The following is a 27072-nucleotide window of genomic DNA, read 5'->3' as shown; positions in this document are numbered from 1 at the left end:
ACTATCAACTTCAAGATTTCGGTATATTAAGAAACTTTATTTTGAAAATCAATGGCATGTATAAGCTAATAAAGTAAATGTTAATGTGATATGAATGTAAGGTCAGCCATTGGTATGGCTAACAAATCTTGGTTTAGGTATGTGATGAGGTTATCTTATAAAAATGCATGAATCTATCTTGAAAATATGTTGAATTGGATTGGTTGATGTGGATTGGTCTCGGTTTAATATTGCAGGGAAAGTTAGATATCTATAAAGGGGCTATATTGAGAAAAAATATTTTAATTCGCAAACTCCGGTAATGCCTCATACCCTATTCCGGCAATGAATACGGGTAAGGGTATTACAGAAATTTTTATTCCGTGACACTCTTCAATACTTAAATTAGCAGAAGTCAACTAGGGGTGAAGCCAGGGGGCTGGCATGGGCCCCAACCCCCCCTAAAATGTTAATTTGCTCTTTTGGCCCTTAAAATTTTTTAAAAATTTTAAATTAATAAAGGTAAAATTACACTTTACCCCCCTAAAATTATAAAAATTTGATTTAATCCTTTACAAATTATAAAAATATAAACTATAAAAAATTAAAATTTTATCCGACTCCCCCTAAATATTTATTCGAGCTTCGCCAACCAAACTTACTACAATGTCAAGCTAAGAGTTGGTCGCTTGTCAGCTTTGTAGACCAACAATTTAGAATGATAACCTTGGGTCAAGAATAAAGAAAGACATTTATACTTAGATATAAAACTCAAAAAAAATATTTTTAATTCAATCCGATTTCATACTTTATTTATCGATTAATGAGTCAAATCAAGTTTTTTAAGATGCAATGAATCGAGTGAACATTACACGTCACTTAAAAATATCACATCATATTTTAAATGTAAAAGTTAATTTTTGAATAATAATTAAATATGTATTAAATAATAATAGACAAAAAAAAGTAATAGAGGGGGGTCGGCTCGTTAAATTATGGGTTTGGCTCTACTCTATTATATAAATTTAATCACCATTCATAATTGTAACTTTTTACAATTTATGAATCGATTTTATTTATTGAAAATTATTTTCATTTAATAAAAATATGATTAATATTCTTCATTTAAATTTAAATATTTTATTAAAAATAATATTTTAATTAAAATTATTTTTATTTAATAAATTATAAGTAATAGGTTTGCTTATATGAACAGTTATAGTTTTACTTAAAATTTTAAGCAATATGTTGTTATAAAGAACCGATTTAATAAAGGATGTACTTCATAATTATAACTATTGTTGTTATAAGTGAAAAACTGTTATAGAAAGTTAAAATAAAACATAAAAAATTAATTTTGATAAAAATTTGATTGTTATAGCGAAATGTTGTGTTATAATGGGTGATTGTTATAAAGAGAGTTGAATATATATATATTGCACGTGTCACAACGATATTAGTCCACGTCACCAAAATTTCTAAAAAGTAAATGGTGTTAGGGTGGGTTTGGATGGATGATTGAGTGTTGTAGTTTACTTTTTGTCTCACACTACAATATCGCTACAGTATCTAATCTCATTGCCACCACTGTTTTTACACTAATCGCAGGTAAATGCACCACTTATCCAAACCCGCCCTTGACCTTAAAGACCGGTGTATGTAATGGTTGCCAAATTTAGAGACTAATATAATCTAAAGAAATATCTAAGGACTAATGTGAGAAAAGTTGTTAATTCATGGACCAATCAATATATTAAGCTTTTATTTTTATTTTTATTCAATGTCATTCAATCACTCCTTCATGGTTAAACTTTTAGGTTCAATAATACAATTTATAAAAATTTTCCCTTATTAGTTGAGGAGAATCTAGCAATTTTAATCACGATAATAACTAAAATTTTCAAAAGGAAATCAGTGGTGGAAATAATTATATTAAAAAAATTTGATTAAAAAACTCATAAAAATAAAAAATATATATATTAAAAAAAATGTTGAACCAAGTTACATATGATATCTCAATTAAATTTTTAATTTAACTAGTACGAAAATCAATCATAATAATTATACTATTTTAGAAATTCATCATGATTATATGAAATTATGATGACACGATATTTATATTTTTCTAATAATTTAATGTCACAATATCACATCAATTTTTTTCTTCTAAATTTCGATATTGTGAGTTAGATTTAATTTATTTTGAAAAATTCTGAAATTTAAGAGAGAAAATCTAACCCTTTGCTCATATAAATCGGGGTCCTCAACAAAACTTTTCATCCTCAAGAGTTGCTAATAGGATTATAAAGTTTTCCAAGAGAAAAAAGAAAAATGGAAGTGAGTGGAATCGAAGAAGAAGAAGCTCGACCTGAAGTAGATATTTGGAATTATGTGTTCGGATATGCTAAAATAGCTGTCGTTAAATGTGCCATTGAGCTTGGGATTGCCGATGTTATTGAAAACTATGGAAGCCCTATGCCATTATCCGAGCTAGCCACTGCCCTCCGATGCGACCCGTCGCGTCTTCATCGCATTATGAGGTTCATGGTCCACTACCGAATATTCAAACGGGAACCCATCAACCAACACACTGTAGGCTTCTCATCGACGCCATTGTCTCGTTGTTTGATAAAAGGTGGAGAAAAATCCATGGCTGCTTTCATATTGTTCATGTCCAGCCCTCCTTGGTTAGCATCATGGCATTGTCTCAACTCTCGAGTCCTTGAAACCAGCAATAATATCTCACCATTTGAAGCAGCAAATGGGAAAGATCTATGGAGTTACACCGAGACAAACCCCTACCATAACGAAGTCTTCAACGAAGCCATGGCTTGCGTTGCTAGACTGACGGTGCAGGCGATAATCAAAGGATGTCCAGAAGTGTTCGACGGGGTCAAAAGCTTGGTCGATGTCGGTGGTGGTAACGGGACTGTTCTGAGCCTTTTAGTCAAGGCATTCCCATGGATTTGAGGCATCAACTTTGATCTCCCTCATGTCGTTGCCGTTGCACCAAAATTCGGTAGCATTGAAAACGTAGGAGGCGACATGTTCATGTCTATCCCAAACGTCGACGCAGCGTTTTTAATGGTTAGTACTTTTTTTCCCTTCATTATATGGTCTTATACGATTAATCTATACATTGCAAATTGCAGTGGATATTGCATGATTGGGACGACGAGGAATGCATTAAAATCCTAAAAAAATGTCGAGAAGCCAGTCTAGAAGATAAAGGGAAGGTTATAATCGTTGAAGCAGTTCTTGAAAAAGATAAAGAAGTCGACGAGCTAGGTTACTTGGGGTTGATGCTAGACATGGCAATGATGGCTCATACTGATAAAGGGAAAGAGAGGACCTTAAAGGAATGGAGCTATGTTCTTCGACAATCTGGTTTTACACGATTCAATGTTAAACCCATACGTGCAGTTCAATTCATCATCGAAGCTTATCCTTAGAAAACAAAATCTATGGCTCTCCACAGTTGTTCATCCACTACTACAAAACAATTAAAACTTTGTAGAATGAGAAATGTTTCAGTCTTGCTCTTCGTTTATCTGGAATAATTTTGGATTGAATGAGAAAAATAATTAAAATATGATTGTTATTTTGATCCGAATAAGAGATTTAAATTGTCTATCAAGTAAGTTTCGAAATTGTTGATAAAGGTCAAGGTCTTAGATCTTGTGCAATAAAGTTTGAATCCCTTCGTGCACAATTATTATATGTAAGTTTTAGTTCAAATTATTCCTATTCTTAATTTATTTGTAGTTAATATTAGTTTAATCCAACTTTATAATTCCTCATACATCATCATACATACGTGGTTGTACTTGATTATACTATATTCTATTTTTAAAATTTTTCAAAAAAAAAAATCCAAAAGGTACGAATATAATGTATCATATACAAAAAAGTTTAGTATAAGTTACAAATAATACATATTTGATCGATTAGAATTAGAATAAATCAATTCAAAATATAATAAATTAAATATATTCAAATTTAAACAATAATAAATCTCTCTAATATAATAATATTTCATTTCAGGTTGTAACCAATTAAAATTCGAATGAAATAAGTCTTATACTCGGAGAGTGACAATAAATATTTAGGGTAAATAATTTGATAAGCATTGATAAATATTATGAACCAAGACTAACATGAAAAAAAAATGATAAAATAATAATAATTATTGTCGAAACCATTTTTATTTGGAAAAATGGGGGTCGACTTTAAAACGAAAATGGAGTCGCCACCAATCCTTTTTGTTTAGGTATGATTGGGTCACCTTGTGATCGATCATTTTAGTAAAGCATTTTGGTTTATTAAAACAATGTTTTTGGTCTATGAAAAACTAGAAAACGGATTCGGGAGTCGGTTACGCGCGAGGAAGGATTAACACCCTCGCAACGCCCAAAATTGGTACCGTATTGATCAATTAACTTCCTAATGTTGAAAATTTGAAAAAAAATTTAAAATACAATTCCTTTAAAAACGTTTAGATAACTTGAACTGGATGTCGAGATTCTATAGTTCAGAAGGAATAAAATATCACATCCAGCACGATTGGATACAATATTCGAACCCTCGACACAAGATCATCTCGTAATTTCCAAAACTCATGCATTTAGAATTTCAAAAGGATATTTAGTTATTCAGCCAAACGATATGTCGCAATCTAGCACGATTGGACACGATTTATCAAATTTCTAAATACGAAATATTGCCTCATTTTAATTTTTTAAAAAACATGGATGACATTTCCAAGGGATATTCCGTATTTTAGTCGAACGAAAGATCACAACCCAGCACGATTGGGCACGGTCCCTCAAACTTCCAAACACTAAATATTGCCTCAAGTTAAAAGGGTTCGAATTATCAACGATACAAGCTGAGTCAAAATATACTTGTGTGGGTTTGCGTGGAGAAGAAACCACTAATGTTGGCTACATAGATTGGAGTTTAAATCTCAATGATAGCAGGAGATAAAGACATAATCACGAACATGCATAATATTACATGGCAAGAGTTATAGACAAATAAATCATAATCATATGAAAACAAAGTATATGCAATGGCAACATATCTTACGCAAAGACTAATATTAACACAAAAAAAAGTCACCGATATGCGATCAACAGACTTCATGTAAGAATTTCAAAAACAAGTAATATATGAAGGAAAATTTGAAACAAAAACTAGAAAATGCATGATATACGAAAGATAGATCCATCTAGATAAATAATACACATATCATGAAATACTTATTACAAATGTATGTACAGAAATAATAATATAAAAGACGTTTGAAATAATCAATAATTCATCAAAAAAAAAACTTTAAAAGACCCAAAACTATATATATAAATTTAAAAAGAAATGTATAGTTATAAATAAATTTGAAAGAAAATACATAGAATAATATAAATTATCCATATATACAAAAAAACATAATATACCACAATTCAAAATTTACGATATAGGAAATATTTACATATGTAGAAGTGTAATAAATATATATATATATAAAACAATAAAAATGATATATACCTAAAACACGAATGGCTTAATATAAATAATATATACAAAAATAATAATATAATATTTAAAGAATGTTCATAAAAGAGAAAAAAATAAAATATATAATAAAACCGAATGAAAATATACAAAGGAAAATAACAACAAGAAAAAATTAAAATAAGGTGGAATCAATTAATAAAATGTTAAAATAATATGAAAAGGGGGAAAAAAGAATCAATGAATTATAAAGAATATAAAAACATGTATTTTAAAAGAACTCAATGAAAATAAAAACAAAATTAAGGGGATAATTTGTAAACAAATAGAATTCTTAAAGCGTAGACAAGGACTAGAATGAAATACGCCCAAATGAATAGGGATTTAAAATACAAATATTCCAACTCACAAAAGACAGTATTTAAATGAGGAGCAGATTGAAACGAGGCGCAAATCCTTCGAAATAAAAACCATTATTCAATCGTTGTATTTTTTGTGTGTTTGTATTCAGTATCTCCTTTAATTTTCTCTAAAAAACTCTCCTCCCCCTTCACAATAGTTTTGAATGGCTTTTATAGCCAAAATTTACAACTGATTCTTCTTTCTTTTTGCAGGCAAGTGGGGTGATAGAGTTGGTGGGATGATTTAGTGGGGTGGTTTAGTGGTCAGTTTAGTGGGGTGTTGGAGTTAGTGGAGTGTTAATTGGACGGTTGGTGTTTTGGGCTCTGCTTGTTGGGCCATTGTAATTTGGCTTGTTTGAGATTTTGGGTGTAATGGGATTTGGGTTTTAATTTAGGTCGGGTAAAATTTGGGCCTACAATTATATAATTGTATTTTTATTTTTCAAAATTTATTATTATTATTATTTTCTTAAAATATCGACCCCATAAACATATGTACCACACAATTTTAGATAATATGAGGTGATGAGCTGTGTCTGATTTTGGGTAACAATGTCCTATAAAGAAAAATCCTGTCTGATTTTGTGGAGAGAGACTAGATTCCAGGGCACCATAGGATAGGGACATTTTAAAGTTGGTTGGGTGGGGAAGTGTATCCGTGCTTTTCATTGAATGCTTCCCACGAAAAAAAACCATCAATCCGGCTATCACACGCATTCACTCACTACCACATAAACAAAGTAGTGGGCAGCAAAAGTAAAAGGGATGAAAAATGTGAGAATATCCAACGAACCATAAGGAATTCTAATATCTATTAACTCAAGTTTTGAGATGTGATATTTTTATCATAATTTTACAAAATTTTAATTAAAAGTTATAGCGTGTCAATTCTTAGTCTATTAATCCAATTTTTTTTAGCTCAATTTTTAGAATTAACAGAAATTAATCAATTTAAAGAATATAAAGGTTAAATCTATAAATTACTATTGAAGTATATTATGGTAAAAGTTAACCAAAATCTAAGTTACATATACTATATGGTACACCTCAAATAATTGGACTGTAATTTTTTTACCAAATTAATCTAATAATTTTTTGTGGGTAGGAGCATATTTGACAAGATATTTTCAAATTCAAGAACTGTGACCTAGTTCAAACCAATACCTTTGCTTCTATAAATAGTAGCTTCATAGTCAAGATTTGGGCATAGAGTTACCAAAAGTTCTCAAATAAAAAAATTAAAAAAAATTGAGATGGGAGATAAGGAAATGGGAGATAAGGAAGTGACAATAAAGGAAGAAGCTAGAGCTGAAATAAAAATTTGGAATTATGTGTTCGGATATGCTAAAATAGCTGCCGTTAAATGTACCATTGAGCTTGGGATTGCCGATGTTATTGAAAACTATGGAAGCCCTATGCCACTATCCGAGCTAGCCACTGCCCTCCGATGCGAACCGTCGCGTCTTCATCGCATTATGAGGCTCATGGTCCACGACCGAATATTCAAACAGGAACCCATCAACCAACACACTGTAGGCTTCTCATCGACGCCACTGTCTCGTCGTTTGATAAAAGGTGGAGAAAAATCCATGGCTGCTTTCATATTGCTCATGTCCGGCCCTACTTGCTTAGCACCCTGGCATAGTCTTAGTGCTCGAGTCCTTGAAACCGGCAATAATATCTCACCATTTGAAGTAGCAAATGGGAAAGATCTATGGAGCTACACCGAGGCGAACCCCGACTTTAGAGAACTCCTTAACAACTCCATGGGTTGCAAAGCTAGACTGACGGTGCAGGCGACAATCGAAGGATGTCCCGAAGTGTTCGACGGAGTCGAAAGCCTGGTCGATGTCGGTGGTGGTAACGGGACTGCTTTGAGCCTTTTCGTCAAGGCATTCCCATGGATTCGAGGCATCAACTTTGATCTCCCTCATGTCGTCGCCGTTGCAGAAAAATCCGATGGCATTGAAAACGTAGGAGGAGACATGTTCATGTCTATCCCAAAGGCCGACGCAGCGTTTCTCATGGTTAGTACTTTCTTTCCCTTCATTATATGGTCTTATACGATTAATCCATACATTGCAAATTGCAGTGGGTATTGCATGATTGGGACGACGAGGAATGCATTAAAATCCTAAAAAAATGTCGAGAAGCCATTCCAGAAGATAAAGGGAAGGTTATAATCGTTGAAGCAGTTCTTGAAGAAGATAAAGAAGGCGATGAGCTAGGTGTCGCAAGGTTGATGCTAGACACGGCGATGATGGTTATTACAAATAAAGGGAGAGAGAGGACCTTAAAGGAATGGAGCTATGTTCTTCGACAATCTGGTTTTAAACGATTCAACGTTAAACCTATACGTGCAGTTGAAACTGTCATCGAAACTGTCATCGAAGCTTATCCTTAGAAAAAAAAAATTCTATGGCTCTTTACAGTTGTTCATCCACTACTACAATAAAAACTTTGTTGCATGAGAAATGTTTTAGTTTTGGCTAAAAACATCAGTCTTTTGTTGGAATAAATAAATCTTGGTTTTGAGTGATTTTCTTTAAAATCATTATGTTAGAATCAATATATCAATTAATCCAGTTTAATTTAAAACTGATGCCAATTTTAATTCTACCTCTGGAATAGTTTTAGATTGATTGTGAAAAATAATTAAAATACAACTGTTATTTGGATATCGGATAAGAGGTTTGAATTGTCTGCCAAACAAGTTTTGGCATTAGAAAAAGTCGAGATCTTGAGTCTTGTATACTAAAATTTGAATCTCATTATACACAATTGTCACGTATGAATTTTAGTTTAAATTATTTCCGTTCTTAATCTATTTGTAATTTATATTGATTCAATTCAACTTTATAATTGTTGAGACAGTCGTAGTTGTACATGATTTACTATGTTCTAGCTGTAACTTTTTCAAAAAAATTCAAAAGAATTTATAATGTATCATAAATTATTTTTCGAAAGAATTTATAAGTACAAATATAGTATCAGTTACTTTCAAAAAAAGCTTAGTATAAATTACAAATAATACATATTTGATAATTAAAATTAGAATAACTCAATGTAAAATATAATAGGTTGAAAATTGAAATATATTTGAATTTAAACCATAATAAAACTGAACAAAACACCAATATAATATATTAGTATATTAATATATATTTCATTTTAGATTATAACTAACTAAGGTGGGTTTGGATAGGTGATTGGATGCGGTGCGTTTAATTTACTTTTTGTCTCACGCTACAGTGTCGCTAAAGTATTTAATATCTCCGCCACCGTTGTTTTTAAACTAACTACAGTGAAACACACCACCCATCCGAACTAAGTCTAAATTTCAGATGATTAAGGCAAATAATTTGATAGATATTATAAACATTATGGATGAAATCACAAATTTAATATAATTGTACTTTGAGTTTTCAAAAATTATTATTATTTTCTATTTTCTTAAAAAAATTTTGGTGAAAATACAAAACCTAAAAAATTACAATAAAATAAAACTAACTCCCTAATGGGGACACTTCAAACACTTGAAGACCTTCTCTCCTTTCTTGAACTAGTTTAGCAATTACATCGGCTTCTCCATTATTTTCCTTCAGAATGTGACGAATGTCCCAATGTCTAATACTAGACAAAAGTTGATGAATTCTTCTTATCAAAGTTGAGTTCAAGTCCTTACAAGCCCAATCTTAAATAACTTGAACTGTCTCCATACTATCAGTTTGGATTATCACAAAGTCATAACTCCTCTCCAAAAGAAGCGTTAATCTATCTAAGATGCCCTGTAACCCTTATAAACATTTATACCACAATTTTAGATAATATGAGATGATGAGCTGATTAGTGAGGGCACTAATTATATCGAACATATATGTGACAATTTTTCTCTATTTTGGGTAACCATTGTCCAAAAAAAGAAACCCATGTCTGATTTTGTGGAGAGAGATTAAATTTCATGGTCCACGATTTGTTTGTTTATCGAAATGAAAAATAAACTAATTATTAGTATTCACTTAAATATTAGTAAATTTGATCACAGAATTATAAAAAAGTTATAAAATAGTTATTTAATTATTAAATTTTATCATTTTTTGTCACTAACGGGCTAGCAGTGATAGTTTTTAAAATTGACATAATAGTAACTTTAACCTGTAATATTTATACATTGTGTCAAATTAGTCTTGATTCTAAAAAATTTAACCCTCAATATTTACACATTGTGTAATTTGGTCTTTTTTTTTGCAATTTTGTTGTTCTTTGTGATCTTTTCCCATAAAAAGCTAAAAGTCTAATTTATTAGCTAAATTTGATTGAAAATAAACAAAAAAAAATGAAAACATCCAAAAATTCAAAATAATAACTTTCATCGTTTTTTTTCTTTTAAAATTAACTCTCAATGTTATAAAGAAATGCAAAATTAAAAAAAAAAGGAAAAGCAAAAGAAGAAGAAAAGAAGAAGAAGAAGATCAAATTACATCATGTGTAAATGTTAAGGGTTAACTTTTTTTTGGAATCAAGACTAAATTGACATAATATATAAATATTGAGTGTTAAAGTTGCTATTGAGCCAATTTTAAAAGTTGTCAAGTTAGCCAGCCGGTGACAAAAAAGATAAAATTAAATAGTGAGGTATCATTTCGTAACTTGTCATAGTTGGATGACCGAAAAAGAAATTTACTAATAATTGTGTGATCATTTCATAACTTTTCATAATTAAATAATAAAAAATATATATTAATAGTTGGATGACTGCTGGTGTAATTTACCAAGAAAATAAGGGATATTGACATTTTCACATCAACTTTTGCAGTGGGATTTTCCCATTTTGAAAGCATTTGTAACACCCTTAACCCGACCCGATTCATCAGGCTAGGATTTCGGGTGTTACTATACATAACACTTAAGAAAATTTTTCAAACAGTTAATAGACACTCATTACTAAAAATATTTTTTTTTATCATTTCATTTATAGACTTAATATAAAAAAATCGAAAGAAAGTATTTTAGAAATAAAATATTACAATTACAACTCATTAAAATACAAACATTTACTAAAGTTTGACCTTTAGAGTATGATACTACAATACACGACTTTTCCATTGAATGCATAATAGCCTACTTTGCTACTACCTGGGCATACTCCTGGTGTAGTCCCTCCTAGCGTAGCCCCTCCTAGCGCATTCTCTTACTACATCACCTGTAACAAAAACAAACACTGTAATTTCAGGAGAACTTAGTGAGAGTTAATACAAAATACCTTGGCGAATTCTTTTATAATATTTGAAGAACTTTTGTATGCCAGCTACCCTTCTTAACCACACACTTCTGTTTGGGCAGATACTATCACAGTTTCAGGCATACAATTCCACGCAAATTACTATACTCTTTATTGTACCAATTCTCTCTTAACTACTTAACTAACTTAAGATCCTTTTAGACATTACCTTAATCTTTTCTTTTTCTTAGAACCATAAATGTACTTTTACAATGGTTTTACAATGCTAATGGTTTTACAATAGCCAGGCAAATCATGATATTTAGATATTATTGGTCCACCATGGAAGGAGATTGTATTAGCTATGCCAAGAGATGTCATAAATGCCAAATTTATGGAGATAAAATTCATGTGCCTCATTCACCTTTTTATGTTATGACTTCTCCATGGCCTTTCTCTATGTGGGGCATGGATGTCATTGGGCTGATCTCGCCAAAAGCTTTCAAATGAGCATCAATTAATCTTCGTAGTCATTGATTACTTCACCAAGTGGGTAGAGGCCACTTCTTACGCCATTGTCACAAAGTCGGCAGTGAGTAAATTCTTGAAGAAAGAGATCATATGTCAGTATGGGATGCCAGAAAGGATTATATCTAATAATGCAGTGAATTTGAACAACAGCACGATAACGGAGGTCTGTAGTCAATTGAAGATCAAACACCACAATTCGTTACCATATCGCTCAAAAATGAATGGTGCAGTGGAGGCAGCCAATAAGAACATTAAGAAGATCGTGGGGAAAATGACTGAGACTTATAAAGATTGGTATGAGAAGTTACCATTTTCCCTCAATGCTTATCGAACGTCTGTAAAAACCTCCATCAGGGCAACGCGTTTCTTATTTATCTATGGAATGGAAGCGATTTTACCCATTGAAGTTGAGATTCCTTCTCTCTGAGTTTTGTCAAAGTTAAAGTTAGACGAAGCAGAATGGATTCAATCCTGATATGATCAATTGAACTTGATTTAAGAGAAGAGGTTGAAAGTTATCCGTAATGGTCAGATGTACCACAAACGAATGATGCGAGCTTAAGACAAAAATGTTCGCCCCAGAGAATTCAATGAGGGGGACCTAGTATTGAAAAGGATCCTACCCATACAAAAGGACTTCAGAGGAAAGTGGATGTCAAACTGGGAAGGACCTTATGTCGTAAAGAATGCCTTTTCCGGAGGAACGTTGATTTTGACCGAGATGGATGGCAAAAACCTGCCTAATCCTGTGAATTTGGACTCAGTCAAGAAATACTTCACTTAAATAAAAAAAAGGGAGAGGCTGTAATAGCCCGATTTTAGGCTTAGTCGGAACAGTGGTTTCGGGACCACAAATCCGACGAAAAAAAATGTAACGGCTTGAATTTTCAGAGGTGTCGGAACGGTGATTCGAGATCACTAAATTCGACAAATGGGTAGAAAATATTATTAATTTAGTAAGTATAAGTTAAATATGAAGTTAGGAAAATTTTTGAAATAGTGAATAGTGCACTAGAAATAAATATTAAAATAATTAGAATCGAAATGAGGTATCAAGACCTCGGGGATTTTAAACTGAGCCATAAATATTTTTATAAATATTTATGGAGTGTTAAAAAGTTAGTATTAAAGTTTCGTTAAGAAATTTTAAAGTTCCGATAATTAATTGAACAAAAAGGACTAAATTGTAACAAATGCAAAATTTTGGGAAATGATTAAATAGCTTAAATGATAAAAGGAAGAGGGCTTAAAAAGCAAATAGACCCAAGGTTTATTTGGGCTGGACGGCAGAGGCACGAAATCAGCAAGAAAGTAAGGAGAATTAAGGGCAAAATTGAAAAATTGCAAAATTTGCTTAATAAAGTTAGGACCCAAGTGGAATTATCTAGATTTCTCTTCATTTTTCTGAATTCTCATCAGCTAAAACACCATGGAAGGGCTTCTTCAAGCTGGTTCTTCATATTTTTATTACAAGTAAGTTCAATTCTTGACTATTTCTTGAAATTTTTGTATTTTTATGACTTTTACAACTAGGCCCACTTGTTAAATTCATTAGTTTTTGATTTTATGAAAGAAGTTGAAAGTTGATATGAATATGTGCTGGAAGTATATGATGATTTAGCATGAAATTAGAGCTTTAAATTGTTCATATGCTGATTTTATTGAAAAAATTGAATAGAAAGTGAATGTTTGGGACCTAATAGTAAAAGAGTTTGAAGATAGAGTTATATGTGGAAATTCTGAATTTCAATAGTTGTGTAACAACTTATAATGTCTAGTAAAGTACTAATTGAGAAAATTAGATTAATTGAGGGGTTAATTGAGAAAGGACCGAATTGTATAAACTGTGAAATTTGGGGCAAAATGAAAATCAACATTTTGCACTAAAGCAGTTTTGGACAGCAGCAGTAGTGTAACTTTGAAAAATCACCAAAAATTGTAGAGATTGAATTAGAGGATGAATAAAATATGAAATTAAAGCTTATTGAGTCTAGTTTCTTATAAAAGAAATGATGTGAGCAATGGAATTGTAAATCATGAGATATAATAGATTTTGTGAGACAAGGTCAGAATGAATTCGGGTTCCCCTGTTCTGACTTTGGAAAATCATTAAAAATTGTACAGAAATGATTATGAGTTATAGTTTATATGGTTAGAATCCTTAATGAGTCTATTTTTAGAAGAAACAAGCTAAAACATCATCCGAATTCTGTACAATGAGATAATTAATTTTTAGTGAAGAGTGGTCTGAACTGTCAGACAGCGAAACAGGGGAAACTTTAAAGAATAAACTGTACTATTTGGCTGAACCAAAAATTATGAAAATTTTATGGTATGAATATATGTGAGTCTAGTTTCAGGGAAAATTAACGGATCTTAATTTGGAGCTCTGTAGCTCTGGATAAAAATAATTTAGTGACTCTGACTCGGATAAACAGCTTTGAATATACATGTTAGTGAATATTGAAATTATGGTTAATGTTGTTTAAGTGTGTTATACACATTAAGGATGTGGAATGGAGAGGAGGAGGAGGAAAATTGGGAAATATATGAATGATTCGTGTATAAATGGTCATATGTTTGATTATAACTCATAAACGATGAAATATGAATGATGCTTATTTTTGTGCATTATTGGTCATGGTTTAAGTTCATGTGTGAAAATAAAGTTTCATAGTATGTGTGTATGGTAAGCCTGATATATGAATAAATGATCAAATTGAGCGGAACGCCGGATTTGAGTACTTCTGATCAAGTGATAAAGTGATAAGTGGTAGCTTTAGCTACACTTATCTGATCAAGTGACAAGTGGAAAGTGATAAGTAATAGCTTCGGCTATACTTATCTGATCAAGTGATAAAGTGATAAGTGATAGCTTCGGCTATACTTATCTGATCAAGTGACAAAGTGATAAGTGATAGCTTCAGCTACACTTATCTGATCAAGTGACAAGTGGAAAGTGATAAGTGATAGCTTCGGCTACACTTATCTGATCAAGTGACAAGTGAAAAGTGATAAGTGATAGCTTCGGCTATACTTATCTGATCAAGAGACAAAGTGATAAGTGATAGCTTTAGCTACACTTATCTGATCAAGAGACAAAGTGATAAGTGGCTACACTTATCTGATCAAGAAACAAAGTGATAAGTGGCTACACTTATCTGATCAAGAACAAGTGATAAGTGATCATACGTAAGACCATAGTTATACTATGGCAAAGTGAAAGTGAAGTACTCAATTTTCCGTGACCGTTCCCTAATTTGATTAAGGATGGTAAGTGACAAATGGGCCCAAAAGAATTAAAGTAAATGGATAAGTGGTAGTGTATTTATATCAGGACGATGTTGTTATTCAAACTAAAGTGATATTTTCATTGCTAAATTGAGAATTTCATAAATGTGTTATTGAATGGTATAATCAATAAACATTGAGTTAAATGGTAAATACGTATTAGTTTTGAATTTGATGTCATTGAATTGTACGTGAATTAAATGGAAATTTCTAGTGATATGATTTAAATTATGAGCATGAGAAATTGCGAATTGAATGAAATGGAAATGAAGCATTAAATTGCATGAGCATGTATCGGGTCTCGCAGGCCCTAATTATTATGATTATAATATTTTGAGGATATATTGTGAAAAGTTATAGAAACATGTTAATTATTTTTGAAAGTTTTAATTTTGATGAAATTTTATAACTCGGTTAAATACGTTTACAAGTGTATGTGTTTTGGTAATGCCTCGTACCCTATTCCGGTGTTGGATACGAGTAAGGGGTGTTACAGAGGCAATGGCGAAAACTCGTAAAAGGACACCTTGAGACCAAAGAGGTTTTGAATTGAAAACCCAGGAAAGGGCAATTCAAATTTTGATCAATTAAAATATGACTTGTGTGGTTATAATGTATCATATTTTACTTTAAAAAAAACTTAGTATAAGTTACAAATAATACATATTTGATCAATTAGAATTATTATAAATCAATATAAAATATAATAGATTAAAAATTGGAAATATTCAAATTTAAACTATAATAAAACTGGACAAAACCCCAATATAATGTATTATTATATATATTTCAATTTAGATTATATTTACCTAAGTTTTGGATTAAATAAATCTTATTGCAAATAATTTGATAGACATTGATAAACATTATGGACGAAAACGAGTATCTAACGGCTTTGGTCTCTAAAATGATAAATTAATAAATAATTTATTCAAAATTTATGAAATCACAAAATGAATATAATTCTAATTTGACTTTTCAAATATTATTATTATTTTTTATTTTCTTAAAATATATTTTTGGGTTGAACCCATACACATTTATACCACAAGATAATATGAGATGATGAGCTGTTTAGTGGGGCACTATTTTGGGTAACCATGGTCCAAAAAGTGGAGAGATTAGATTCCACCATGCGCGATTGGTTTTGTTTATCGAAATGAAAATAAATAAAGTATATTAGTATTTATTTAATGTTAATAAATTTCATTTTTAGTTATTCGTTCTAGTAGTGGCCGCTTTTAAAATTGACATAATAGTAACTTTTACTTATAATATTTATACATTGTATTAAATTACTCTTGATTCTGAAAAAATTTAACTCTAAATCCTAACACTTGAAAAGCTAAAAAACAAAATTTATTAGCTAAATTTAATTAAAAATGTACAAAAAATTAAAACACCCAAAAATAAAAAATAATAATTTTCATCGTTTCTTATTCTTTCGAAATAAACAAAAAAAATATAAAGAAGAAGAAGATCAAATTACATCGTGTGTAAATCCTGAGGGTTTTTTTTTTGAAATTAAGATTAGATTGACATAACACATAAATATTGAGGGTTAAAATTGCTATTGTGCCAATTTTTAAAAGCTACCATGTTAGTCAACCAGTGATACAAAAAAGACAAAATTGAATAGTTAGGTGATCTTTTTGTAACTTGTTATAGTTAAGTGACTGAAAAAGAAATTTATCAATAGTTGAGTGATCATTTTGTAACTATCTACAAATATAAAAAAGAATTCTTTCGAATTGCATAATCAACTTTTGTATCTATCTTTAATTTATTTTTTCAAGTTTATCTAATAACAACTGAATGTGCAACTAACTAATAAAAACTTATATATAACCATATTTGAACTTGAAATATTATAATTTTTAAAATTTTAAATTTATTATTTCAACCAAAACTTTATATATTTTTGATGTATGGATAGGCAGGGTCAAGCTCGGGTTTTAGCATTTTTATTCGGGTCGAGCCCGGGCCTAGCAAATGGGCCTGAATTTTTATTTGAGCCCGGCCCGACCCGGCCCATGCATGCCTCTATGGGGCACGAATTATATCCAACATTTATGTGCACAATTTATTTGTTTATCGAAATGAGAAATATATGTCAATAGTAAATTAATTATTAGTAAATTTTATTTTTATCACTTAATTATGAAAATTTATAAACCACTCAATTATTTAATTTTTTTCGTTTTTAATCAACCAGTAGGCTAGGGATGACAGTTTTTAAAATAGGCATAATAGCAACTTTAACCTTTAACATTTATATATTGTGTCAAATTAGTTTTGATTCTAAAAAACCTATCCCTCAACATTTACACATTGTGTAATTTGATTTTTTTTTTGTAGTTGTTGTTCTCTATGATCTTTTCACCTGAAAGCTAAAAATCAAATTTGTTAGCTAAATTTGATTTAAAATATACAAAAAATGAAAACACCCAAAAATCCAAAATGAAAAGCAAAGCTACAAAAAAAAAAGATCGAATTACACCATGTGTAAATGTTAAAGGATAATTTTTTTTGAAATCAAGACTAAATTGACATAATATATAAATATTAAGAGTTAAAATTGCTATTGTGCCAATTTTAAAACCAGCCATGTTAGCTAGCTAGTGACAAAAATAAAAGACAAAATTGAATAGTTATGTGACTGTTTGTAACTTGTCATAGTTAGGTGATAAAAAATACTAATAATTGAATGGCCATTTTATAATTTTTCATAATTGAATGACAAAAAATATATTTAAATACATAAATACATCAGATTACCAATACTAAATGCACTCCAAATCTACAATATAACTGATGAAGGTAATGAATTGCACATATTAAAATAAAACATATAAAAAAATTAAACTGAAGTATTGGTTTAGTGGTAATTTCAAGGTTTTACTAATTTAATTGGTGTGAGTTTTACTAATTTGCATTAGTTTTTGTTAAAATAAAAAGACTTAAAGTACCTCAAATAATATAACTTATTTTAAATATGTAATGACATCTCTGTAATTTCCAAAACTGAATTGGCATCCAATTGGTTAATGATACAAACTCAGTAAAAACTTAAAATAATAGTACAAATATTAAAATTTATATAGATATATAGTAATAGTTAAACACAACATTATTGGTAAAGGTCGAGGTCTTGGGCCCTGTGTACCAAAGCTTGATTCTTATTATGCGCAATTGTCATATGTGGATTTTAGTTTAAATTATTCCAGTTCTTAATTTGTTTGTAATTTATATTGGTTTGATTCAATTTTAAAATTATTTGAATATATATGGTTGTACTTAATTACATTATATATTGTATTTGTAAACTTTATAAAAAAATCCAAAAATTTGGAGTTATAATATTCTCTATTAAAATACGACTTATGTTGTTATAATTGTATTTTAATTTTTCAAAAATTATTATTATTATTTTCTTAAAATATCTTTTTGAGTTCACCCTTCAAACATATATACCACACAATTTTAGATAATATGAGGTGATGAGCTGCGTCTGATTTTGGGTAACAATGTCCTAAAAAGAAAAATCCTGTATCTAATTTTGTGCAGAGAGATTAGATTCAAGGGCACCATATAAACGAATAGGATAGGGACATGTGAATATATCCCACTATCACACACGTACACTCACTATCACATAAACAAAGTAGTGGGCAGCCAAAGTAAAAGGCAAGAAAAATGTGAGAATATCCCACGAAAACATAAGAAATTCTAATAATTTCTATTAACTTAATTTTGAGATGTGACATTTTTATCATAATTTACAAGAGAATAGGTCAAATTCAAGTCTCTAATCCAATTATTTATTTTTTTTAATAATTCATTTTTATTATAATTTTAAAAAAATTTAATTAAAAGTTATAGCGTGTCAATTCTTGGTCCACTGGTCCAATTTTTTCTAGCTCAATTTTTAAAATATGACAAAAATTAATCAATTCAAAAAGTATAAAGATTAAATCTATAAATTACTATTGGAGTACATTATGGTAAAAGTTAACCAAAATCTAACTTACATATACTATTTGGTACACCTCAAATAATTGCACTGTAATTTTTTTTGCCAAATTAATCTAAAAATTTTTTGTGGGTAGGAGCATATTTGACAAGATATTTTCAAATTCAAGAACTGTGACCTAGTTCAAACCAATACTTTTGCTTCTATAAATCGTAGCTGCATAGTCAAGATTTGGGCATACAGTTACCAAAAGTTCTCAAATAAATTTTTTTAAAAAAAAAAGTTGGGAGATATGGAAGTGACAATAAAGGAAGAAGAAGCTAGAGCTGAAGTAGAGATTTGGAATTATGTGTTAGGATATGTTAAAATAGCTGTCGTTAAATGTGCCGTTGAGCTTGGGATATCCGACGTTATTGAAAACTATGGAAGCCCTATGCCACTATCCGAGCTAGCCACTGCCCTCCAATGCGAACCATCGCGTCTTCATCGCATTATGAGGATCATGGTCCACTACCGAATATTCAAACAGGAACCCATCAACCAATACACTGTAGGCTTCTCATCGACGCCATTGTCTCGTCGTTTGATAAAAGGTGGAGAAAAATCCATGGCTGCTTTCATATTGCTCATGTACAGCCCTACTTGCTTAGCATCATGGCATTGTCTCAGCGCTCGAGTCCTTGAAACTGGCAATAATATCTCACCATTTGAAGTAGCAAATGGGAAAGATATATGGAGCTACGCCGAGGCGAACCACGACTTTAGCGAACTCTTTAACAACGCCATGGGTTGCGATGCTAGACTGACGGTGCAGGCGACAACCGAAGGATGTCCCGAAGTGTTCGATGGAGTCGAAAGCCTGGTCGATGTCGGTGGTGGTAACAGGACTGCTTTGAGCCTTTTAGTCAATGCATTCCCATGGATTCGAGGCATCAACTTTGATCTCCCTCATGTCGTCACCGTTGCACCAAAATCCGATAGCATTGAAAACGTAGGAGGAGACATGTTCATGTCTATCCCAAACGTTGACGCAGCGTTTCTCATGGTTAGTACTTTCTTTCCCTTCATTATATGGTCTTATACGATTAATCCATACATTTCAAACTGCAGTGGGTATTACATGATTGGGACGACGAGGAATGCATTAAAATCCTAAAAAAATGTCGAGAAGCCATTCCAGAAGATAAAGGGAAGGTTATAATCGTTGAAGCAGTTCTTGAAGAAGATAAAGAAGGCAATGAGCTAGGTGTCGTAGGGTTGATGCTAGACACAACAATGATGGCTATTACTAATAAAGGGAAATAGAGGACCTTAAAGGAATGGAGCTATGTTCTTCGACAATTTGGTTTTACACGATTCACTGTTAAACCCATACGTGTAGTTCAATCCGTCATCGAAGCTTATCCTTAGAAAACAAAATTCTGTGGCTCTTCACAGTTGTTCATCCACTACCATGATAAAAACTTTGTTGCATGAGAAATGTTTTAGTTTTGCTCTTCGTTTAGTAATTCCCTTTGTTGGAATAATATCGATCAGGTCTGTTCAAACAATAATAGTATTAAATATAACTCCTGTTTTCAGTCAAATTTAAAAAATAATCTTTCAGTTAAACTCTATTTATTTGTTTCAATCAAACACTGATTAGTTTAGATTATTTTATTATTATTTGATATATGAATTTAGCCTATAAATAGGCTATTTTACAACCTTAGAATATATGCCCATTAAAGATTAGAACTCATAACACAATTAGAGAATTTTGTGTTTACGTTTTGTGGGTTCTTTGTTTTCGGGTTTTCGGGGTTTAGTTTTTATCTCCATCTTTTTGTACTCTTCGTTATTTTGCTATTATAGTAAAATTATCTTTACCCGTGGTTTTTTATCCTCTTTGGAGGGGTTTTTCCACGTTAAATTTGTGTGTTCAATTTCTCAATTTATTCCGTTATTTTCTTGTTCGTTGCTAAATCGAGTCAAAATCCTAACAAGTGATATCAGAGCTAGTTCAATTTTCATAGATCAGCCCGTTCAGAGATGGCAACAACAAGGTTTGAAATTGAGAAGTTCGATGGTGAGACAAATTTCAATCTGTGGCAAGTTCGGATGATGACAATTCTAGTTCAATCAGGCTTGAAAAAGGTTGTTACCGGGAAAAAGCCTGAGAATCTAAATAAAACAGAATGGGAAGAGCTTGATGAAAAGGCTTTGTCTGCAATCCAGTTGTGCCCCGCGAATACGGTATTGCAGGAGGTATTGATGGAGAAAACCTCATCCGCCTTGTGGAAAAGGTTAGAAACTCTTTATGCGACTAAGTCTCTAGCTAATCGTTTAGTGTTGAAACAATGTCTATTTACGTTTCGCATGAACGAAAGTGAGCTTCTTAGAGATCACATCAGTCAATTTATTACTCTTTTAAATGATTTAAAGAATGTTGAGGTTCATATTGACGATGAAGATTAGGCCATGCTATTATTGTGCTCTTTACCCCCTTTATACAAGTCTTTTCAGGGAGACCCTGATTTATGGCAAAGACAAACTCTCGTTTGAAGATGTGAAGGGTCATTTGTTGAGTAGAGACAAACTCGACAATGAGCTTCATTTGGATAGCAAGACAGATAGGCAAGCTTCCGTTTTGGTAGCATCAAAGAAACGAGATAAAATGTGTCGCTATTGTAAAAAGTTAGGTCACGTCAAAGCAGATTGTTATAAACTGCGAAATAAAAAAGCTGCTGAGAGTAACGAGGAAGATGTAGCTGGTGCTAATTTGGTCGATGAAAATGGTGATGATTTCTTGTTAGTGTCAACAAGCGATAACACCAAGCTCACGTCCGAGTGGATCCTAGATTCAGGATGTTCTTTCCACATGTATCCCAATAGAGAATGGTTCTCCATGTACAGTTCGATTCAAGGTGGAGTTGTGCACATGGGAAATGATTCATCTAGTAAGGTAATCGGTATTGGTACTGTTAAAATTAAGATGCACGATGGGACGATTAGGAGACTCTCAGATGTCAGGTATGTACCTAATTTACGAAAGAATCTCATCTCCTTAAGTATTTTAGACTTGAAAGGATGCAAAATCAATATCGAGTCAAGCGGCATTAAAGTATCTCGTAGAGCTCTCGTTTTGTTAAAAGGTAAAAGAACCGGCAGTCTTTATATTCCGGAAGGTTATACAGCGACCGGTGAAATCGGACGTCCCTCGTCCGTTACGGAGTTGAAGTCAACTTGTTTGGAGCGGAGGCAACTTGGTCATAGGAGGGAAAAATGTATGACTATTTCGTTGAAGAGAGGTTCTCTTTTGGATGCAGGTTTGAAAAGTTAGGACACTGTGTTTGTGACAGCCCTAATTTGGCCCTAGTCGGAAAGTGGTTTCGGGATCACAAAACTGAGTCCCAAAAATAATCAAATGTTATATTATGTGTTTATTTCATGTGAAAGTGCATGTGTGAAAATCCCATGCTTTGATTCTGCCATTTGTGAGTGAAATTATGAAATAGGACCTATGTGAAAATTTTTGAAAATGCTATAGGCTAATATGTAGTGGCCTAATAAATAGTAGTGCAAAACAGGAGGATTTGCATGTCAAACTCCCCATTTTATGTGTAGTGGCCGGCCATGGTGTTAATGGTAAACAACATGTGCAAATTTTTTATTGAAGTTATGGCATAAGTATGGCACAAATAATATATGTTATTTTGTGTCATAAAATGTTTAGTAATAGAATAACAAAAAGGAAGAAAAGGAAGGTTTTTGTTCATTCTTGTTCATGAAAGCTAAAAATAGAAGAGAAAGGAGAGGAAAAGAGCTCTTGAATGTTCGGTCACTTGGGGAAGAATAATCCAAGGTAAGTACATGGTAGTTTGCTTCTATCTTGATGTTCATGAGTTCTTCTTGATTCTACCCTAACTCATGAAGCATATTTTGATTTTTGGTTGTGTTGTGAGCATTCGGTCATGAATTAAAATGAAGGAAATGGTTGTTGTTTCATGTCCTTTTGATGAAAAATGGAAGATAGGTGAAGTTGAGCCAAGCAAATGAGCATGCATGTGCCTTAGATGCTAAGGGAAAAATCGGCTAACATGTTGTGATTTAAAATGATGAAATGAAGATTATGCTTAAGTAAAATTATAGATATGTGATGATTGATTGGTGATATGCATGTTTAAATAACATGCATACAAGGTATGTGTGAAAGAGTGATTTGGTAATAAATCTGTTTGGGACAGCAGCAGTAACGTGATTTTGAAAAATCACCATAAATTGTGGGAGATGAGTTAGAAGCTGAATAAATTATGTAATTAAATCTTAATGAGTCTAGTTTCTTATAAAAGAAACCGTGTAAGCAAAAGAATTGTCGATGATGAGATATTTGAAGTGATGTGGGACAGGGTCAGAATGACTTCTAGATCCTCTATTCTGTCTTTATAAAATCATTATAAATTGTAAAAAAAATTTCGTAAGATGAAATTTATATGCTTAGACTCTTTAATGAGTCTAGTTTCAAATTAAATAAACTAGAACATATTTTGAATTCTGTACAATGAGAAATTTGATTCGTAGTGAGGAGTGGTCAGATTAGTCAAACAGTGAAACAGGGGAAACTTTAAGAAAAATCTGGTATTGATTGGCCAAACCAAAAATTCTGAAAATTTTATGGATGAAAGATATATGAGTCTATCTTCAGGGAAAATTAACGGCACTTGATTTAGAGTTTCGTAGCTCCAGTTATAAATGATTTAGTGACTGTTGCTCAAGAAGATAGCTTGCACTGAAGTTATGATTATGTGGTAAATATTGACAAAAATTTGCTAATGAGTTGCTTATTGATTTCTTATAAGCTTACTATGATCAGTAGGTGTGAAAGTCGAATATATATATGTATATATATTATATTTTGAAAGTGATGCTCGAATAGTCGAATAATGACTAGTTTAAAATCTTTGAATTTAAGCTCAAGAGCATAGAGGGGCAAAATTCGGATAAGGGAAAAGAGAAAGTAATCGAATAGCCGTTGTAATCGTTCGGCAACATTCAAGGTAAGTTCTTAAGTGTTTAAGCTTGATTCCTTTTTATATGCCTAAGATTTAAATTAATATGGTAAAGGGAATGTAAATTTTATTTAGTTAATGTGCCGAATATGTAATGATTTAAGGCTATAAGCTGATTATGGCTATTATGCCTAAGTTGAATTGGATTTGGAAATTTGATGCACTAAATGAGTGTTACAATGAATAAACTATGCCGTATATGTGCTGGTGGAGATATCACGATTGTGATTATTGAATATCTAAAGGAAACCATGATGTGTATACAATTATTATATTTAGTCCGTTGTGGTAGCCGAAGGTGGCTTGGTACTAAAGTGATTAAATGTGAACTTCGATGAGGTAACTGTTAGTGATCGATGATATAAGTTATGCATTATAATATATATTCGGGTTTCATGTAACGCCCCCTAACCCTATACCGTCATCGGAACAGGGTTACGAGACATTACCAGTCAGTACAGTCCAATTTCGGTCATTAATTAAAATAAATATTTACACACATCCTAGTTTTAAGATGTCGTCCCTTTAATGGGCCCTCGCGGTCCAATATGAACAGTAAATTCAATTCGGGACTAATTTAGAATCACTACGAATTTTTAGTAAATTTCAAAATTCATACTACATACCGTTGCCAACCATAATTTACTCATTTCATGAGTACATCTACAACCTAAATGACTCTCATAAAACATCCTAGGTACATGCCATTACCAATAATTAACACACTTTACCTTAATGAATTCGGGATCGAACTGGGATGCTGATTCAACGTTCTATCTTTACTAAACCTGCGCACGGAAACAAACCATACGCTGAGTATGGTATACTCAGTGGTATTTCCATAATCCGAACACTTAATAATATAACAATTAAACTTAAAATCACAATAACAATTATAAGTATTCATTTATTTGTTTTATAGATAAATTTTCAATTACTTACCATATAAATTCTATACAAGTCATATAACAAACACAATAACATATTTGTTCGATTCTTTTCATTTACTTACCGTATAAATTCTATACAATATATTCACAATTCACTTGTTTTCACACTTTATTTCTTAACAATATACCATTTTAATTCATTTTAACATCAATCATCATCCATTTGAACTTCACTCATTTCATGAACCTTTTGGTTCATGTTTTCAATCTCATATCTCATATCTCAATTTCAATTCTCAATTCAATTTCTCATTTCATTCCAATAGCTCAATCAATCAAATTCACTCGACTTATCTTTTCACTTATTTACCCCTATTAACAAGACTCGGACCTTGGCGGATACACGGATCCAACCAAACACACCAATATGGCACCCAGTGCCTCATCGGATAGTTTGAAGCAATATTTGACACCCAGTGTCTCATCGGCCTAGTCGAAGTAAAGTTGGTACCCAGTACCTCATCGAATCTATCCGAAGAAATATAGTGACACCCAGTGTCTCATCGACTCGAGGTCGAAGAATCCCTGAACACTTCCAATCCTATGGCATGCCAACTATATCCGACTCAGCCCGATACTGTTAATAGGGTATTCAATTCACTTTCAAATTTTTTCAATCAATACACATTTTAATTAATCACATAAATTCATAATTCAATACAATTCAATTCACTTTTCAATAACAAATATCCAAATATCACAAATCTCATATTTAAAATTTTCAAATAATTTATATTTCAATTCAATTCAAATAATCAATATATTCAATATTCAATATATATATATCTATATATATACGCCAATTCAATCAATATAAATTCAATAATTTCATGACATACTATATCAATCCATTTCATTTGCAAAACACAATAATTCTTACTTCAAAACACTTAATATACATATTAAGAAATAAATTCAACAATTAAGTATTAGGTTCGGATTATAGAAATACAAACCGTAATTTTCGAGCTAACTCCCGTTGACTTTGTCTTGTCCTTTCTTAGACGAGATTTCTGGTACCACATTGACTACGAAATTAATACAATTTATAATCATTAATACATTACTAATTCATATCTTGAGTTATAGAATTCTAAATTAAAATCCGCTAATTTTTTCTGAAACTATACTCACAAATCTTCTTACAATAAAATTTTCAGAATTTTTGGTTTAGCCATTAAGTACAGTTTATTCTTTAAATTCACCCCTATTCTGCTATCTGACAGTTTCATTCCTTCTTCACTAAAAATTAATTATCTCACAGTACAGAACTCGGATAACATTCTCGTTGATTTCTAATGAAAATAGACTCATTAGGGATTCTAAAAATATAATTTTAAGCCTCTAATTATTTTTATTCAATTTTTGGTGATTTTCCAAAGTCAGAACAGGGGAACCCGAATTCATTCTGACCTTGTCTCACAAAATTCATTATATCTCATAATTTACAATTCAATTGCTTATATCGTTTCTTCTATAAGAAACTAGATTCAATAATATTTAATTTCATATTTTATTCATCCTCTAATTCAATTTCTACAATTTTTGGTGATTTTTTTCAAACTTAGACTACTGCTGCTGTCCAAAATAGTCTTAGTACAAAATGTTGATTTACTTTAATTTCAATTTAATTCTAACTAAATTCACTTACTTTTCTATCTTAATTCATACTTTATTTCTATTCAAATTTCATCCATACTCTCATTTAAATATTAAATTTCCAGCATACTTTCCTAATTTCAAAATTTCATCAATTTAGTCCCTACAACATAAAACTTATAACTTACTTTACAATTTGATCATATTATCAATTCTAGCTTGAAATTTACTCAATTAAACCCTTAATTCACTATTTTATTCAACATGAACTATACTTGAAAATCTATAAACTCTCAAAATATCAACTTAATTTCATCAAAGTCTTGTTCCAAAGCTTCTAAAACATCAAAATTTAAGAAGAAATGACTTAATTGACTTACCAAATTAAACTTTGAGCCTTGAAACCCAAATTTTCCTTTTTCTTTTTCTTTCTTTCTTTCTCCCCTGTTTCTTCTCTGTTTCGTTTGCTTTCATTCTGTTTCTTATGTTTCTTTACTTATTTATATAATATAATATATAATATAATATACTATAATATAATAATAATTTAATATATATATTTTAA

At 31.2% G+C, this 27072-nt stretch overlaps 2 protein-coding genes and 1 pseudogene across 2 annotated transcripts; all 3 read left to right on the top strand.

Annotated features, from left to right (window-relative positions):
- The first annotated feature begins 1591 nt into the window (after positions 1 to 1591).
- Positions 1592 to 3431, top strand: LOC107949397 (acetylserotonin O-methyltransferase-like; annotated as a pseudogene).
- Positions 3432 to 6956: 3525 nt separating this feature from the next.
- On the top strand, positions 6957 to 8429 carry LOC107893609 (acetylserotonin O-methyltransferase). The gene is made up of 2 exons (XM_016818643.2): positions 6957 to 7921; positions 7987 to 8429. The coding sequence occupies exons 1-2, from the start codon at positions 7148 to 7150 to the stop codon at positions 8296 to 8298; spliced, it is 1086 nt and encodes a 361-aa protein (XP_016674132.2). The 5' UTR covers positions 6957 to 7147; the 3' UTR covers positions 8299 to 8429.
- Positions 8430 to 19143: 10714 nt separating this feature from the next.
- Positions 19144 to 20513, top strand: LOC107949121 (acetylserotonin O-methyltransferase). Its single transcript, XM_016883843.2, has 2 exons — positions 19144 to 19955; positions 20021 to 20513. Exons 1-2 carry the CDS (start codon positions 19203 to 19205, stop codon positions 20213 to 20215), a joined length of 948 nt encoding a protein of 315 aa, XP_016739332.1. The 5' UTR covers positions 19144 to 19202; the 3' UTR covers positions 20216 to 20513.
- Positions 20514 to 27072: the final 6559 nt, after the last annotated feature.

Source organism: Gossypium hirsutum, chromosome A04 (genome assembly GCF_007990345.1).
Source record: "Gossypium hirsutum isolate 1008001.06 chromosome A04, Gossypium_hirsutum_v2.1, whole genome shotgun sequence".
Lineage (NCBI taxonomy): Eukaryota > Viridiplantae > Streptophyta > Magnoliopsida > Malvales > Malvaceae > Gossypium > Gossypium hirsutum.
This window is presented reverse-complemented; position numbering and strand designations above follow the sequence as displayed.

Excerpts from the sequence above, each read along its gene's own strand:
- LOC107893609 (XM_016818643.2), top strand. The coding sequence starts at position 7,148 with ATGGGAGATAAGGAAATGGGAGATAAGGAAGTGACAATAAAGGAAGAA. Across the intron at positions 7,922-7,986 it reads CCGACGCAGCGTTTCTCATG|TGGGTATTGCATGATTGGGA; the intron begins GTTAGTACTTTC and ends TGCAAATTGCAG.
- LOC107949121 (XM_016883843.2), top strand. The coding sequence starts at position 19,203 with ATGGAAGTGACAATAAAGGAAGAAGAAGCTAGAGCTGAAGTAGAGATT. Across the intron at positions 19,956-20,020 it reads TTGACGCAGCGTTTCTCATG|TGGGTATTACATGATTGGGA; the intron begins GTTAGTACTTTC and ends TTCAAACTGCAG.